Source organism: Callospermophilus lateralis, chromosome 13 (genome assembly GCF_048772815.1).
Source record: "Callospermophilus lateralis isolate mCalLat2 chromosome 13, mCalLat2.hap1, whole genome shotgun sequence".
Classification (NCBI taxonomy): domain Eukaryota; kingdom Metazoa; phylum Chordata; class Mammalia; order Rodentia; family Sciuridae; genus Callospermophilus; species Callospermophilus lateralis.
In genome coordinates this window covers 70,069,584-70,084,887 of record NC_135317.1, presented here as the reverse complement: position 1 = coordinate 70,084,887, position 15,304 = coordinate 70,069,584, and the positions used below count along the sequence as shown (strand labels likewise).

Genomic DNA, 15,304 nt, shown 5'->3' with positions numbered 1-15,304 from the left:
AGAGGAACTGAGATCTGACATAGAACAGTTTTCCTTCAAACCACTTGGAGATAGGGAAAGACTGGGAAAGTCTGAAGAGAGAAAGGGGCATTTCCTAGAAAAGCAGAAGATGCCGTTCCAGGCAGAAATAAATAGAGGTTTTCCACTGGTGGTCTTCTAAGGAAAAAAATATTTGCTTTACTATAATCCATTTATCTTCAATTTAGTAATTCAGGAAATACCATTTTGTAGGATTTAGTTTTGAGGAAAAAACCAGCATTTAAAAACTTTACAATTAGTGCTTCCTATATGACTGGCTCGGTTGTAATTCCATGTATATATGTTTTCTCTTTCACTTTTCATGATCATTAGAAGTATATACTTCCATTTTAGGGCATGAGGAAGTGGGTCAGAGAGTTGAGATGACTTGCCATATGACCCATGAGAGGCAGAACCAGAATTTAGATAACTCATCAGAGTTTCTAGAATGTAATGTAAGGCATTTTCCTCTACAGGGTACTTTCTTTTTGGTTAACTTCATTAAGAAGATGCATAGAATGAATTATGATAATAGTACCATCTGTTAAGTGCTTTGATCAAATGAGTCATGAATCACTTAGAATACTACAGAATAATATTTATGAAAGGAACCCTTAAAGATCATATGATACACTGGTTTTCAAACTTTTTGACTTTCAGCCATGGGATCCATGTTGGTAAATTTTATATCATCATAACAATCAACTTGTAAAGAGAAAATATTTGTCTCAGTTTTGAAGGTTTTAGCTTTGATTCAATGGCCTCATTGTTTTGGGCCTGTGGTGAGGCAACTTATCGAGGTGGGAGAATGTGGCAGTGCAGAACTATTCATCTCATGGCCAGGAAGCAAAAGAGAGGAAAGAGCAACAGATGAAGGGTCCCGCACTCACCGTGGGAGCACACCTTCAATGAGTTGTAGACCCCTGACTAAACTCTACCTCTTATAGATCCCACCACTTCTTCCTAGTAGCACCATGCTAGTGACCATGTTTAACAAAACAGGGACCTTTGCTGGGAGAGTTAAGGTCCAAACTACAGCAGAATCCCTTCTTCAAATGAAATGCTATATCTTAGTCAATCATATGAAATGGGTAAAATCATCCCATTATGGAGAGAGCCCAGCACTTCAAAGTTTTAACCATTTCTTTTGAAGTCTTGAGAGTTCTTTGGAGGTTATTTTGAATACCCTTTATTTAGGGAAGCTGAGACCCAAATAGGGTCAATGATGTACTCAGTTTCACATAATTTTATATTATAGGAATTGCAATCACATTCCTGTTTTCAGTTATAAAGATGCATGAAAATTTTTTACTGGTTGAAAAAAACCATGAAGCTTACAAATAAATCGATTAGTTAGAATTTAGAAATGCTCTCAGTGATTTTATTTTCCAGTTTGGTGGTACTTTTATGTAGCTCGTGGCATAGCAATTCTATGTCACACTCTGATTAAAAATCCATTTCTTTTGGTCTTATTTTTGAGTTGAGCTGTATATTGTCCGGATTTGGATTAGCTAGTCTTGGCTACATTTTTTTTATATGTTTGACTTCTAAAATACATTAAGTTCTCAATTCATACTTAAATAGGAGGGTGTCAAATTTTGCATACATGAAACTCATGGGGGTAATACTTAGATCTTATTGAAATGAATGACACTTTCATGTGTTTTTGAAATTTGAGTATCTCTTCTTCACGGTTAGAAATGTAAACAGGCTTGGGTGAAATGTAAAATGACTTGGGTGGAAAGAAGTTAATTTTCACATTGGGATGAAAAAAGTTTATTTTTCACAAGACCAGACTTTTGTTGTCTCCCTTAGGAGAGTCAAGCCCTACTCGCCGAGAAGCTGTGAAGAGAAGAACAGCGGAGTATCTCATGAGGGCAGAAAGTATCTCCAGCCTTTATGGAAAGCCGCAGCTGGATGATGCATCTCAGGTATATCTTATGTTTTATTTTGCATTTTCTTTAACCATTATTTTTTGATGTCTTTTCTTTCAGCTTCATTTTTTAAAAAAATATTTTTTAGTTGTCAATCTTATTTATTTATTTGTGGTGCTGAGGATCGAACCCAGTGTCTCATATGTGCTAAGTAAGTGCTCTACCATTGACCCACAACCCTAGCCCCTCAGCTTTATTTTTAATTAGAATATTTGAGAACTTTGGTTTCTGGAATTTTATTAATAATTTTCTTAAGTTAATGTTGAAAGGAAAAGCATTATAGCAAATCACCAAAAGTAGAACCAAACAGGACTTGTTTTCTCCGCCCTTCATTAGTCCTTAATGGTACCCTAAATCTCCCCAGCTATAAAATGACAGCAATTCATACTATATTTAAACTTCTTAAAGTTAAATTATGATTTTTATACAGTTCCTGTACAGTTTTATTGATTCATGGTAAAACTGTCACTTTATTCACAAGACCTATGAGAATCTGCTATAGTTCACGGATGTAAAGTAGTCATTCTAGAAGCAATATTTAGATTATTTGGGACTACTAGTAGGCTTGTGTGTAAGGCAGATAAATGCTTAAAACATTAGAAATATGGTTTATTATTGATTTTTATCTCTTATCTACCTGGACTTGAAAAATTTCTGGAAGAAACTTTTCTGTATGCTTTTTCTTTATATCAAACTAAATTTTTGTAATGCAAATTAAGGATTATATTTTCTGGTGGGATGCTGTAGTGAACATCTATAATCGTAGCAGCTAGGGAGACTGAGGCAGAAGCATCATAAATTTGATTCAGTCTGTGTAACTTAGTGACAGCCTGTCTCAAAAAAAAAAAAAAAAAAAAGTAAGAAAGGGCTGGGAATGTTGTTCAGTGGTAGAGCACCTCTGGGGGAAAAGTGTTTAGTTTATAATAATATTTTAATCGATCCAAGGGCAGGTAACCTTGTTCATATACAGTTCTACCACTTGAGTCAATGCAAGATGGCATCAGTTTCTGTATCTGAACAATGAAGGTAGTAATTATTCCTTGCTGGGTTGTTATTAGGATTAAATGAAGTTTAAAAAAAAATACTTCTGTACATGGATGTACCTCCCTAACCCACCCACCTACAACTTAGATAAGCTTTGTGCCTACCTAGCATAAAGACCAGATATAATCCAGATTAGTTTAATAAATTTTAGCCCCATTCTTAATATCTGCTTCATACACTGCTTTTGTATACTGTTTTCCACACACGTTAGTTTTATATAGTTTTTAAAAATTATAAAATGTCTCAAAAACATTTTTCTTTGGTGGTGCTAGGGATAGAAAAATGTCTATTTTTTTAGTTTAAGAATAGCCCAATATTTAACCTCGATTCATTGGACCATTGTTGTTTTTTACTGCTGATTTTTTGAGCCATTTTTATTTCCTGTATGATTTTTTTTAAAGTGCCATTATCACTATAGATGGAAAAAGTACAGTTACTAAAATTGTACTTATTAGTGTAAGATATTATATTGAGAATTTTTATGGTGTTTGATTATTCATTATAAAACAAAAAGATTACATCCAAGCTAAAGTAATATATTTGTTACCCTAACATAATAATTGCATATTAAATATTGTTATCTATTTTTCTGATTCATTTTCAGCTTTTGAACTATTGTGACTCTTCTATGTTCTACTTGTTAATTTTTTCCTGTTCTCTATGAATGTAGTCTTAATGATAATATTATTAAGTTTATATCCTTTAACTTTTCACTATTGAATTTTATTTTTTAAATTAAATATTCATTGAAACATTAATTGAATTTAATTCCCTTTTTTTCCATGGGGTTGGTGGCCCTTCTTGTTTGCAGTCCTGATATTTATATTCTTGATTTTATTTTGTAGGGCATTGATAAAAACATTAAATAACATGAGTCTATAAACTTATTTGTTATACTAACCCCATCTTGTATATAAATATTCTTAAACATTATACAAACTCCCTTAACATTAACTGTGAATTTTCTACGTATAGTTATTCATTCAATATCTTTGCCTATGCATCCTTGTTAGAGTTTGCCATTGTCACTTCTATGGAGCCATAATTTCCTGGGCAAATAAATATATAAGGTCTTCTTACAGTTTTGACTTAAAGAACAGGACCATCAAATCTATTAGTCACAATTTCCCGTAAGGGGGCAGGGATTGTGGCTTAGTTGTAGAATGCATGTGTAAGGCCCTGAGTTCAATTTTCAGCACTACGTAAAATAAATAAAATAAAGGTCTATTGACAACTAAAAAAAAATAAATAAATAAAATAAAAAAGAGTTTTTCTGTAAGCATAACTTCTAAGGAAAATAAAGTTAAGGAGATCTAATATAGGATAGCCGATCATACAAGGTTGTATATTAATTCATTAAGCATCTGCTAGACTTTCTGTGCACATCAATCTAGATATACTTTGGAACTATACATAGTGTTTGCTCTTGCAAACCTTATAGCATAATTGAAGACATAAATATGTCTAATTGAAACAAAAGTTAGAGAGATGGCAAGAGCCATGTAGAATCATGGGAAATTGTTTCAGAAAAGATAAAAGGGGGCAGCTACTCAATGTGATCTGGTGTGTAGGATTTTTTTTTTTTTATTATTTCTTAGGCAAGGATACTACTGGAGAGTAAGTGTGGTATTTTTTCTTTTATGGTAAGCTTTTGCTTTTATTCTCTCTTTTGTATATTATTCTGTTAATCCTGGCCCTATTGGTCAGAAACATGCTAGATTATTTTCTTATCTGTGATTTAAGTTACATGAATTCCAGAGGTTCATGATTAGCTTGGTGAATTCATGATTTCTTCTTCTTTTACTTTTCTTTTTTAGTTGTAGATGGACACAATACCTTTATTTTGTTTTTTATGTGGTGCTGAGGATCTAACCCAGGGCCTCACACATGCAAGGCAAGCACTCTACCACTGAGCCACAACCCTGATTTCTTCTTCATTAACCATCTTTGGATCTGAATTTCAGCCAATACAATGAGAGGATTGATGTGAATGACTTAACCTGCTCATAATTTATCTGTTGATATAATTTCTCTGTTGAATCAATAGGCAAACATTTCTTTCTAGCCTGGTGGATTAGGAAAATAAAAGAATCCTTTTTGGCATTTATAATTTTTGTTAATTACCATTTTCCCCTTTGGTGTAGTCTAAATAATGACCCCCCCTGTGCCCAAGTTTTCTGTGATGGCTTAAGCTTTTGCTTTTTTGAACTTCAGAGACACTTGTGTGGTAAATATTAAAGTTCTAAAATTCTGTGCTAATATCCTTCTCAAAGGACAGAAAGGAAATAGAAGCACTGTTTTACCTTTTTCTTTGTTTCATTACTTTGTTACTGATAGACCTCAATAAAATTTAAGGAGTAGGTTTCAAATAAAAAGGAAATGAGCTTTGTTTGAAGTTAAGGTGAAATCCTAACTGAAGGAGACAGATTTTTTTTCCCTTTCTTTTTAAAAAATTGTAAATGACTTTGAATGAGTTAAGAATTAATATTGAAAGGGGATTTCCTTTGAAAAGGTTCAAAATAGAATTTTTGCTATTTTTAGTTGTAGGAATTCTATACTCAAGATCAATGAAGTTTGGAAAAAGACAGTAAATGATCTAAATTTAGGACATAAAGATTGTGTAGCTTCTAAAGTGCACATACATTTTTATCATGCAGTTACAAAGTGTGAATGAACATTAATACATAGGATATATGACTTTCCTTTTTTATATTTATTTATTTATTTTTAGTTGTAGCTGTATACAATACCTTTATTCATTCGTTTGTTTGTTTATTTATTTACTTATTTAATGTGGTTCTAAGGATGGAACTCAGGGCCTTGTTTGTGCTAGGCCAGTGTTCTACTGCTGAGCCACAACCTCATCCACATGACTTTCTTAATATTTTGTAGATTTTGAGCACAGCTGCTATAATAATGTCTCAAAGGTATTTTTCCATTTCAGTTATTGTTTCATCCTCAGTGAGACACTGGCTAAGCAGAGATGGCAGTTGGGATGTAAATCAGTAATAGAGCTGCAGTTAAGGGTCAGGCGTGGAATGTGGTCCAAGTCAGGCTTGGGAGGTTGGATATTAGGTTTAGTAGGTTGCCCAAGAAAGTCTTTGCAAAGCCCAAAATCTATGGAAGAAGCCAAGTTCAGGAATTCTGGTTCCTGATACTTAGAATTTGGTTTCTGATACTTTTTTTTTTGACAGTGCTTTCCTTTTGCTCTTACTTATTTTTGTACTCCTCTCCCACAATAATGGCTATTCCCTCTGATTATTTGAGGAGAGGAGTGCTTAGCCCTATTTCAAATGGGGTTGGTGAACCAGAAGCATCACCATCACTGGGAAACTTCTGGGAAATGCAGAATATCAAGTTCCCACCCAGACCTACTGAATCAGAATCTTCATTTGAATTCAGTCCTTTACACATTAAAGTTTGGGAAGGTATTGCACCAAGGAAGAGGTAGGAGTAGAGCAGTGCTTACTGACAGTAAGGAATGACAAGTGAAAAAGTTTAGAGAATGTACAACTGGAATACTAAGTAGGTTTAAGTAATGTGGGGACTGTAGTCCACAGGTAGTGGCTGTAAAGAGCACTGTAGTGAGAAGAGTTGTGAGACAGAGCCTGGATTGACTGGGTCCTGGCCCTGGGCTTGGCCAGTTGAGTGGTGTATCTTAGCATTTCTGGTTTTGAAGGTTGTTGGATCATTGTCCCTTCTTGTCTCTCTCCTTTTTGTGCCCATCTTTAGTCCTGGTGTAGATGGATGCAACCAAGCTTTCTTCTCTAGACATCATCTGCTATAGTGGCTAGTAAATATAAGTGAAAATTTTTATCTTTGTCATCAAGGAAATCAGCCACGTTGCCTAGAATTTCACTGTCTCCTTTTTAAAAAAGGAGCTGAAGTTACCCCTAATGATGATCTTTTAATCCCCTCTTATCTATTGCCTAGTTTTATCATTTTAGATGGTTTTACTTTGCTACTTCTCAGTTTTCTCATCTGGGGGAAAAAAAAAGAAACTGAGAATGTTTAACTTGATCTCTAAAGTCTCTTTCTGTTCTTAAAATTCTGTGGATTTATGTTTCCTTTTGCCATCTGAAGAAGGCATAGATCTGTGGGATTTTACCCAATTTAAATGTTATATATAAGAAATATGAGATTTTTTTATTGATGATTTTATTTCATGGTGTTCTCTGTTCATTTCTCTGATGTAACTTTTATAGAGGTTTAAAGTAGAAAGAGAGATTTAATGATCACTTCTTTGCCTTTGGTCTTTTTCTGTTATATTCTCATCTTTGCAAAAGTAACCTCCTAAATCACTGTTTTCATTGGGTTGTTTCTCATACAAAGACTTATCTAGACTCTGGAGAATATGGTCTAGACTCTTGGCATTCAAGACTTGTAAAAACTGACCCTAAGTATGGAATTTTATTTTTTCTGTTCTCTAGTTTGAACAAATTTCCCTCCCCCACCAACAGGCCAGTGGCCTTTCAATTTTATATATACTGTTCGTTTCCTAACTTAATTTCCACACAGCACTTAAAATCATCTTTAGTCTGACTTCTTTCTGAGAACACAGGTTATTATCTACTAACTAATGACTTATCTTTGTGGTCCTGTGTTTTAGAAGAATGTTTTATTTACTTTTAATGTTTTTGTCTTGTTAAATAAATTATGAACTTCTTGAGTTAGGGGCCATTCATGTTTTTTGGTGATTTATATCCTTTATAGTTATGTTGCACATAGTGGGTGTAGAGTAATTATTTGTTGAAAGATACAGTTGAGATTTTTGTAGTCTGCTTTCTTTGCTATTGATATTGCTGAAAGTAATCCAAGTACTTCTATGGAAACTGGAAAATCCAATAATATCAATGAATAAGAAAGTATACATAGAAGATAAGGATTTTTTTTTTTTTCTTTTTGGTACTGGGGATTGAACTCAAGGTATTTTATCACTCAGTTACATCCCCAGTTCTTTTATTTTTTATTTGCAGACAGGGTCTCTTGCTAACTTGCTGAGGGTCTTGCTAATTGCCGAGTCTGGCCATGAAGGCATTTGGCTATATTTTCAGACAATAAATGGATGGACTATATTTTAAAGAATTCTTTTATCCCCATAACTTTTCCCTTTTATTCATTTTGTCAGAATTATAAGCAGTACTTACTCTTTCTTGTTAATGTAGCAGAGGAAGTTGTATTTTTGTGTAGTAGAAAGACTGTAAGCAATAGAGTAAAGGGTTTGAGTTTCTAGGATCTTCCACTATCTTTTCTGACCATGAACAAACATTATACCATTCCCTTTTTCTAATCTATAAAGTGGGGATTATGATACTAACTTCCTGAAAGTACCATATTCAGGGTGGGAGGAGGGATAAAGATGAAATAATACAATATAAGTTAAATTAGAAGAGACAGTTTCTGCTATATGTCTGTATATATACACAACATTAAAATATCTTGATCAACATTTTTATGTTCTTAAAAAATTCCCTTTAGATTTTTAGCTTTTAGAGAGAGTTTTGATTTTAATGACATTTAGCTCAATACCCTATGAAGTGAGATATCAAATAAATATTTTTGAAACATATCTAAGCAGTCTAAATTAAATCAGCTTAAAGATTATTATTATCCACTCCAGTTGCCACTATCATCAGCTTTCTCAAGTGTATTTAAAAAATAAGAAGTCTATTTTTTTCCCCAAATGTTACCATGTCAGATACCCTGAAATTAACATGGAATTGCTAAGCCAAACAACAAAATAAAAACAAACACATTGAAAGCAACTAGAATTGCTGCTTTCAGAAAATGTCACAGGTGGTAGTTTTCCCAGTTGTAAATGACAATTTATCCAGGCTGCCTTCTTCCCTAGCTTCTCTCCTCTTTTCCTCCTTCTCATTTGTGCTGTTCCTTACTCATTTCAACTAACCAAGAACTAGCAATGTGCTAGGCACTGTGAAAATGAAGATGCAGATGACATTTCCTGTTCACAGGGAGCTCTCTGTAGTTATATAGACAGCAGCTTGAAGTATTTAAGATGGTATCAGCAATTCGCTAATCATGATGTGCATGAATCAGGGGATTTTGTCTTCTACTCACTCATGGGTCAAAATGTCTCCTCTGTATTCTAATAGATTTTTGGTAATAATAAGATCCACTCTAAGGACACTCACTCTAAGTGTCTCCTGTCATCCTTTGCAGCATCACCATTTTAATGTAAGGATGAATATAGCAAGCAGTACTTTGTGGTTGTAAACTCTAAACGGAGGTTTGCTTAGAGTTTTTCTAACCTGAATGGCTTATTTTACTGAAAGAGAAAAACTGAAAGTAATAGGTGAAAGTTAGGGTTAGGGTTATTGTGTGCTGTACTGAAGTATCCCCTTTCTGTATTAACTGATCTTTTTTTGTAGCTAACAAGCTGTTTTCCACATCACAGATACTAAAATATTTAAGAAAATTTTCTTTCTCCTGTCAATCATCTTTTAACCTCAGATCTAATAATTATTGCTTATATGATAGATATTCTTAATGTTTCATCATTGTTGGTAATTTTTCTGGTTGAATTTGAATCTGCCAGTTCCTCTTAAAACATATGATGTAGGGCTGGGGATGTGGCTCAAGTGATAGCGCACTCGCCTGGCATGTGTGCGGTCCGGGTTCGATCCTCAGCACCACATACAAACAAAGATGTTGTGACCACCGATAACTAAAAAATAAATATTAAAAAAAATAGTTTTAAAAAAAACATATGATGTATATTTATCAAGTACTATTAAAGGACTATATTTTCATGCTGGGAAAGAATGGTTGTATTCCTCCTTTTCCAAGTTTATTTGTTAATTTGTTGTTTTTTAGTTCTATTCTTCTAAATTATTGTTGATCAACCTGGATCAACCTGGGGTAAATATAAGGTTGCAATTGATTGTTAACCCAGTTCTCCAGTTGTTAAAAAGGTTTATGATAACTATATAGTCTTTTTTTTTTAACTATGCAGTCTTAAATTGAGTTACTGCTCTAGAAATTATATCAGCTCATTAATTTTCTTTTTAAAATTTTGTTTTCAGTGTTATGACTTATTTACTTGTAACTTTTTTCTTCCTTTTTCTTTTTGATTTTCTTTATTTTTTATTTTTTTATTTTACATTACAGACAAACAGAAACTTCCTCCTTTTATCTTTCCCTTCTGATTTATGATAAATTTAGTTTCCTTTGGCCTGGCATTTGCTTCAGCAGGCAGTCTTCCTTCAAGTACCTCCCTGATTGATGTATAATCTTTGATATCTTCCATTAGCCTCCAGGATCACTAAGTTCAAGGCCCCCTTGGAACCTAAGGAGCCCTGCCGAGGAGCTGAAGGCCTTCAGAGTCCTTGGGGTGATTGACAAGGTAATTCTTCAGTGTCTCTTCAAGAGTTCAGTCATAAATCGACTGCATGCTGACATTCTGTCTTTGAAGCTTTGGATCTTAAGGATATGAAACAAAAGGAGAAAATGACTCAAATGCATCTGCACTTTAAAATAACAAAAGCAGAAGAGAAAAATCTTTTATCTAAGCAATTCATGTAAGGTCATGCAAAATATATTTGAGCAAAAGGAGAAGGTGCATATTTGTTGCATTCACTTGAGTAAGGGTTTTTATTTTCTCAAACTATTATAGCAGGAAGATGTACTTTGTGTTAGTTAAACTTGCAAGTCAGTAGTTCTTCAAACTAATTAAGTATAGTCTTTCAAATGGACAAAAAGAAAAGTGGCATTCCTGAATAACCATCATTTATTGAGCACCTACTATGTGTCAGACCATATGCATTTTTACATAAGATGATATGCTTAATCCTTCTTAAAATCCTATTATTTGTGTTTTGGTGGAAATTGACATTAGGACATAATAAGTAACTTGCTCAGAGGTTACATAGCTAATTTAGGGGAATGCTAGGATCCTAACCTCTATATTCTGTTGATTATCAAAACTGCTTTTCCAGTATACTAAATCCCTTATACATACCCACATGTGCAGCTACATATTCACACACATTTTTATATTTAGAATAAAAATACTGAACTAACACATGCAAGTTTTGTGACAACTCAGATATGTCAAATATTAATAATGGGTCTGTCAAATAGTTTATAAGTATAATTTAAAGACTATAGACAATAAGCAGTCTTTAAAATATATTTGACCATCAAAGTAAAAGAAAATGCCTTATTTAACATTAAGGTATAAATTAATCTAGATCTTTTTCACTGCTGAGCATCTTTTCTGAAGTATCTTTGTGTTCATTTGTAACTTAATGTTCAAGTACTTCTGTGTTCTAAAGTGTACATGTGTTGCCATGTTAAAGTTGAATGATATACATACAATATATCTTAAGCAATTTAGATAATAATTAATAATTTGTATAATTCCAAAGGAAACATTAAGTCAGATATTTAATAAAACTGAGTGTTTTATTCTTATAAGGATCATTTTACTCAAAGAAGTTTATATGCCTGAAGTTTGAATTTAGAGAATTCTAAGTAGCGGGACTTTTCCTTTCCTTTCTTTTTTGTTTAAGTGTCTGAAATATTTCTCTAGCCTTTTTAGTGCGGAGGATATTCTGTTTGAGAGTATATAGAAAAAATAGTAATTGGCTAGTTGCTAGGTTCTTGGATGTCTGTGCAGACAAGTCTACTTTCTTGCTGTGCAGTGGCTGCCCCCTCAATTGGATTTGTTCCTTTTGACACAGTGACCTTTCATTGCTTTGCTGTAAGCTTCAAGTTCTCCTGAAGTTCTGCTAAAAGCAATGAGTCTCACAGGTTTGCCCAAGAACTCCACAGTGGAGGAATTCCTAAATTCTATGCAGTAGCATAATTTGTTACTGTCTTTACCTTGTTTACCTGGGCATTGTTTTTGGTATTTGGCAGGTGACATTTTCTAAGGGGAGATAAGGAAATTTGTGTCTTTGCAAATAATCTTAAAATTTACAACACAGTGTTTACTTATAAAAATATGAGTAGATAGATTTTTTTTTTTAAATTGAGTTATTACTCAAGGTAAATTTCTCCCTATTATACTGAAGAATACGTTAGATTGTGGTTTTAGAAACTTGAAGTTTATAAGAGAAGTGTTGAATAAATTTAGAAGTCTAGAAAATGCACAGGATACATAAATCTAGCTCCCACAGAGCATAATTTCTCTCATTCTGTTTCATATAGTACTTGCTTTTTATGAGTTATTTTGACTTAGGAAAATGCAGTTCTCCATTGAACTGTATTAGGAATAGGATTTTACAGACTTTCATCAAAAAGTAAATAAGCAGACTTATTCATTAACATCTAGACTATAAGTTCCATTAGAAAAAGATTGTGTTTTCCTGTTCTCATCTATATCCTCGTACCTGGAATCATATGTGGCACATAATGGGCATTCCATAAATATTCGTTGAACGAGTGCATCAAAATTGAAACAATTTAAAATATATGTAGAGTGACACCTACTGGTATAATGTGAGAGTGCTACCTAGTACCAGTCTACAAACTGACTGCTCAGTAGGTGTCTTACCCAGGGGGACAGAGTTCCATAGCTGTATGTTGGTTTAGTATTCAAAGAGAAGTCGGTGGTTTTCTGTTCCATAATTAGGATCATAAAACACCTCATTAACATAGTTATAACAAGGAAGTTAAGCATTGTGGGTCTTGGAATGTAAATAAGCTCCTGTGCATTCAGTTGTAAGAATGATCAGGCTAGTGAAAGCCTTCAAAATCATATCACAGGAACAACAGCTGAAGAACCAGAGGAGATTTAACCAGATAAAAACATGTATGATATTTAAAATTTTGAAGGCTTTCCTGGATAGGGGAACTCCGTCATGCTTTATTTAAGCTGTGAGAGGGTGAAAGGGAATATTAATTGTGTGGGAGCAACAGGTGCAAGCGAGGAGTGTCTCAGGCCAACAGGGGAGAAGCTTGCTTGTTAAAATCCTCCACGAGACGAGAGTCAAGGAGTTACGAGCCCCAGAGAAACAAATTTGGCTCATGATTAGAAATACCTTTTAAGAATTAGTATCTTGACTGAAGGCAGACTGGATTCCTTTAGGTTTTATGGGGTTTCTATCATTAGATTCAAGTAAGGACTGAAGAATCTGGTGGGGATGTTGTAGAGGATATTTAAGCATTGGATGGATTTTTACCCTAAATAACTTTTAAAGATTTCCTTTAGCCCTTAGATTCATTTATAAATGCTCTTCATTGTAACAATACCCAGGGAAAATAGAAGGACTATGGTAGGATGAAGAAGAGGGATTACTTTTATTTTCGTGTAAGTTTTGGCATGTTTAGATGTAGTCCTTTGTTGGGTGTGTGTGAAACGGGGTGGGGGAGGGAGTGAGTATGTGAGCACATGCATGCAAACATGTGAGGAAAGAGGTGAATATATGGGACGTGTGTATGTTTGTATTGTATAAGAATTGTGTGAATATAGATAATTTGCACTTGAGTTAAAAGTGTGATTTGGTAATTTGGTAGTATAATGCTCAAAAGCTGAGAGTGTTTCTGACAAAGTTTGTTGTTATATAACCTGTCTATAAAAAGGATAAAGAAGCCCATAGTCCAGTTAACAGTAATGTATCAATGTCACTCTCCTGGTTTTTATATTGTATTATAGCTATAGAAGATGTCCCCATTGGGAAAAACTGGGCAGGGGTAAATGGGACTCTTTGTCCTATTGTTGCAATTTCCTGTAAATTAAAAGATGTTTTAAGAAAAAACAAAGGCTAAGGGAAACTCTTGACTTGAACATCAGGGTAGCAGTACCAAGATTTGTCCCCTTATGGCTTGTTAATGCTTCTGGTTTAGGGGTTGCCAGAGTATGAGTGTGTGTATAGTGTTCACATGGAAGACCATGAAGAGTGTGTGACTAGATTGTCCAAATTCATTGCTACTCTGTGAAAACAATTTAAACAGGATGCTTTGCAAATCATTTTAAAAGAAGATGTCACTTTGTAAACTCATCAGTATTTATTAGGTGAAGTGCCTTGGCATTTTGTAATCAGGATGGCTTTTCAACTTCATCTGTTAGGCAGAATTTTTAGATTGATGTGCCACTGGAAAATATGATTGAGAAATCATAAAATATGACTGAGAAAATTTGTGGAGATTGTTCAAACTGAATAGATGTTGAAATATTGATACTTACTTTTTTAAAGGTTCCTAAGTAATACCCTCTTTGATAATATATGTCCTCACTGGGAACTCAGTTGCATCAATATTTGGATAGTTGCTTATTGAAGGAACATTGGGTTGAACAATCAACCCTAAAGGGTTCCTCTTTGTATTTCATCTAAAAATTGTGGCTAAAATATTACCTACTATCTTTAATCATGTCACATATGTTGGACTTTAGCTTTTGGAGAAACAGAGTAGAGATCCTTTTCCATATTCCCCCTGCTAAGTACAGCTACAAGCTTTGGATATGGTATAGAAAAACAACCATAAGAAAACTGAAAAGTGGAGAGAGGAAGGAAGATTGGCTAGTAACCCAAACTACGTGGTGAGGAGTTTTCTGTTTTTGTTTTTGTTTTTTAATTTTTTCTTCATACATTCCAGATTGGATTTGGAGAAATGGTCAACTTGGAAAAGCCAACAGGTGCAGACAAAACATAACAAAACAAAACACCCTAACAGAAGTCTGTTCTTTCTAGCCAAAGCTTAGCAAGACAGAAATCTTTTACTGAAACAATAAACAATAACTGCTCTATTCTAGACCAGTACCACATAAAAACTGTGGCTGTATTTCCACTCCTAACAAAGGCCAAGTGGAACTGCTAGACTTCACTCTCTGTCAGGATATAGCAAGTTGCCCCAACCCCTTTGCTTTGGCAGTGTTAGAGGGAGCCTAGTGGAGATTCAGGACTCTCATCGTTGCCCAGTGGCAGTGAAGCCACTTGCACTTAGTTTCATTGGAGGCCATATGAGGAGCTAGTGTAACAAGACAACTCTGTCCTTTCCCGACAGGGTTTTATCAGTAAAGGCCTGAACCCCTATCCTTACCCAGCAGTAACCAGGAGTCTCACTTTACTCTTTCCCATATCCGTGAAGGCTGAATGGGGAACCTAAACTTCCATTCCTGCCTGGAAGTAATGAGTTTTTTTTAAACCCTTTCTTTCATCAGCAAGGAAGACAGAGTCTTGATAAGATGCTCAGGGTGTGCTACCACTCCTAGCTTAAATAAGATCTTGAATCTAATAACATAATGCCAAAATGTCCAGGTTTCCATTAAAAGCCCCTTGTCATACAAGAACTAGGACTATCTTAACTTGAATGAGAAAGGTAATCAACAGATATAAACATTGAAA

General features: G+C 34.2%; 1 protein-coding gene across 2 annotated transcripts in view; it reads left to right on the top strand.

Moving 5' to 3' along the window:
- Positions 1-15,304, top strand: part of Rps6kc1 (ribosomal protein S6 kinase C1) — a 196,616-nt gene that overhangs the window by 99,814 nt on the left and 81,498 nt on the right. For both annotated transcript variants that reach the window (XM_076831739.1, XM_076831738.1), the window contains exons 7-8: positions 1,834-1,949; positions 10,267-10,359. In XM_076831739.1, coding sequence (XP_076687854.1) covers positions 1,834-1,949; positions 10,267-10,359 — 209 coding nt within the window. The remainder of the gene's footprint in view (positions 1-1,833; positions 1,950-10,266; positions 10,360-15,304) is intronic.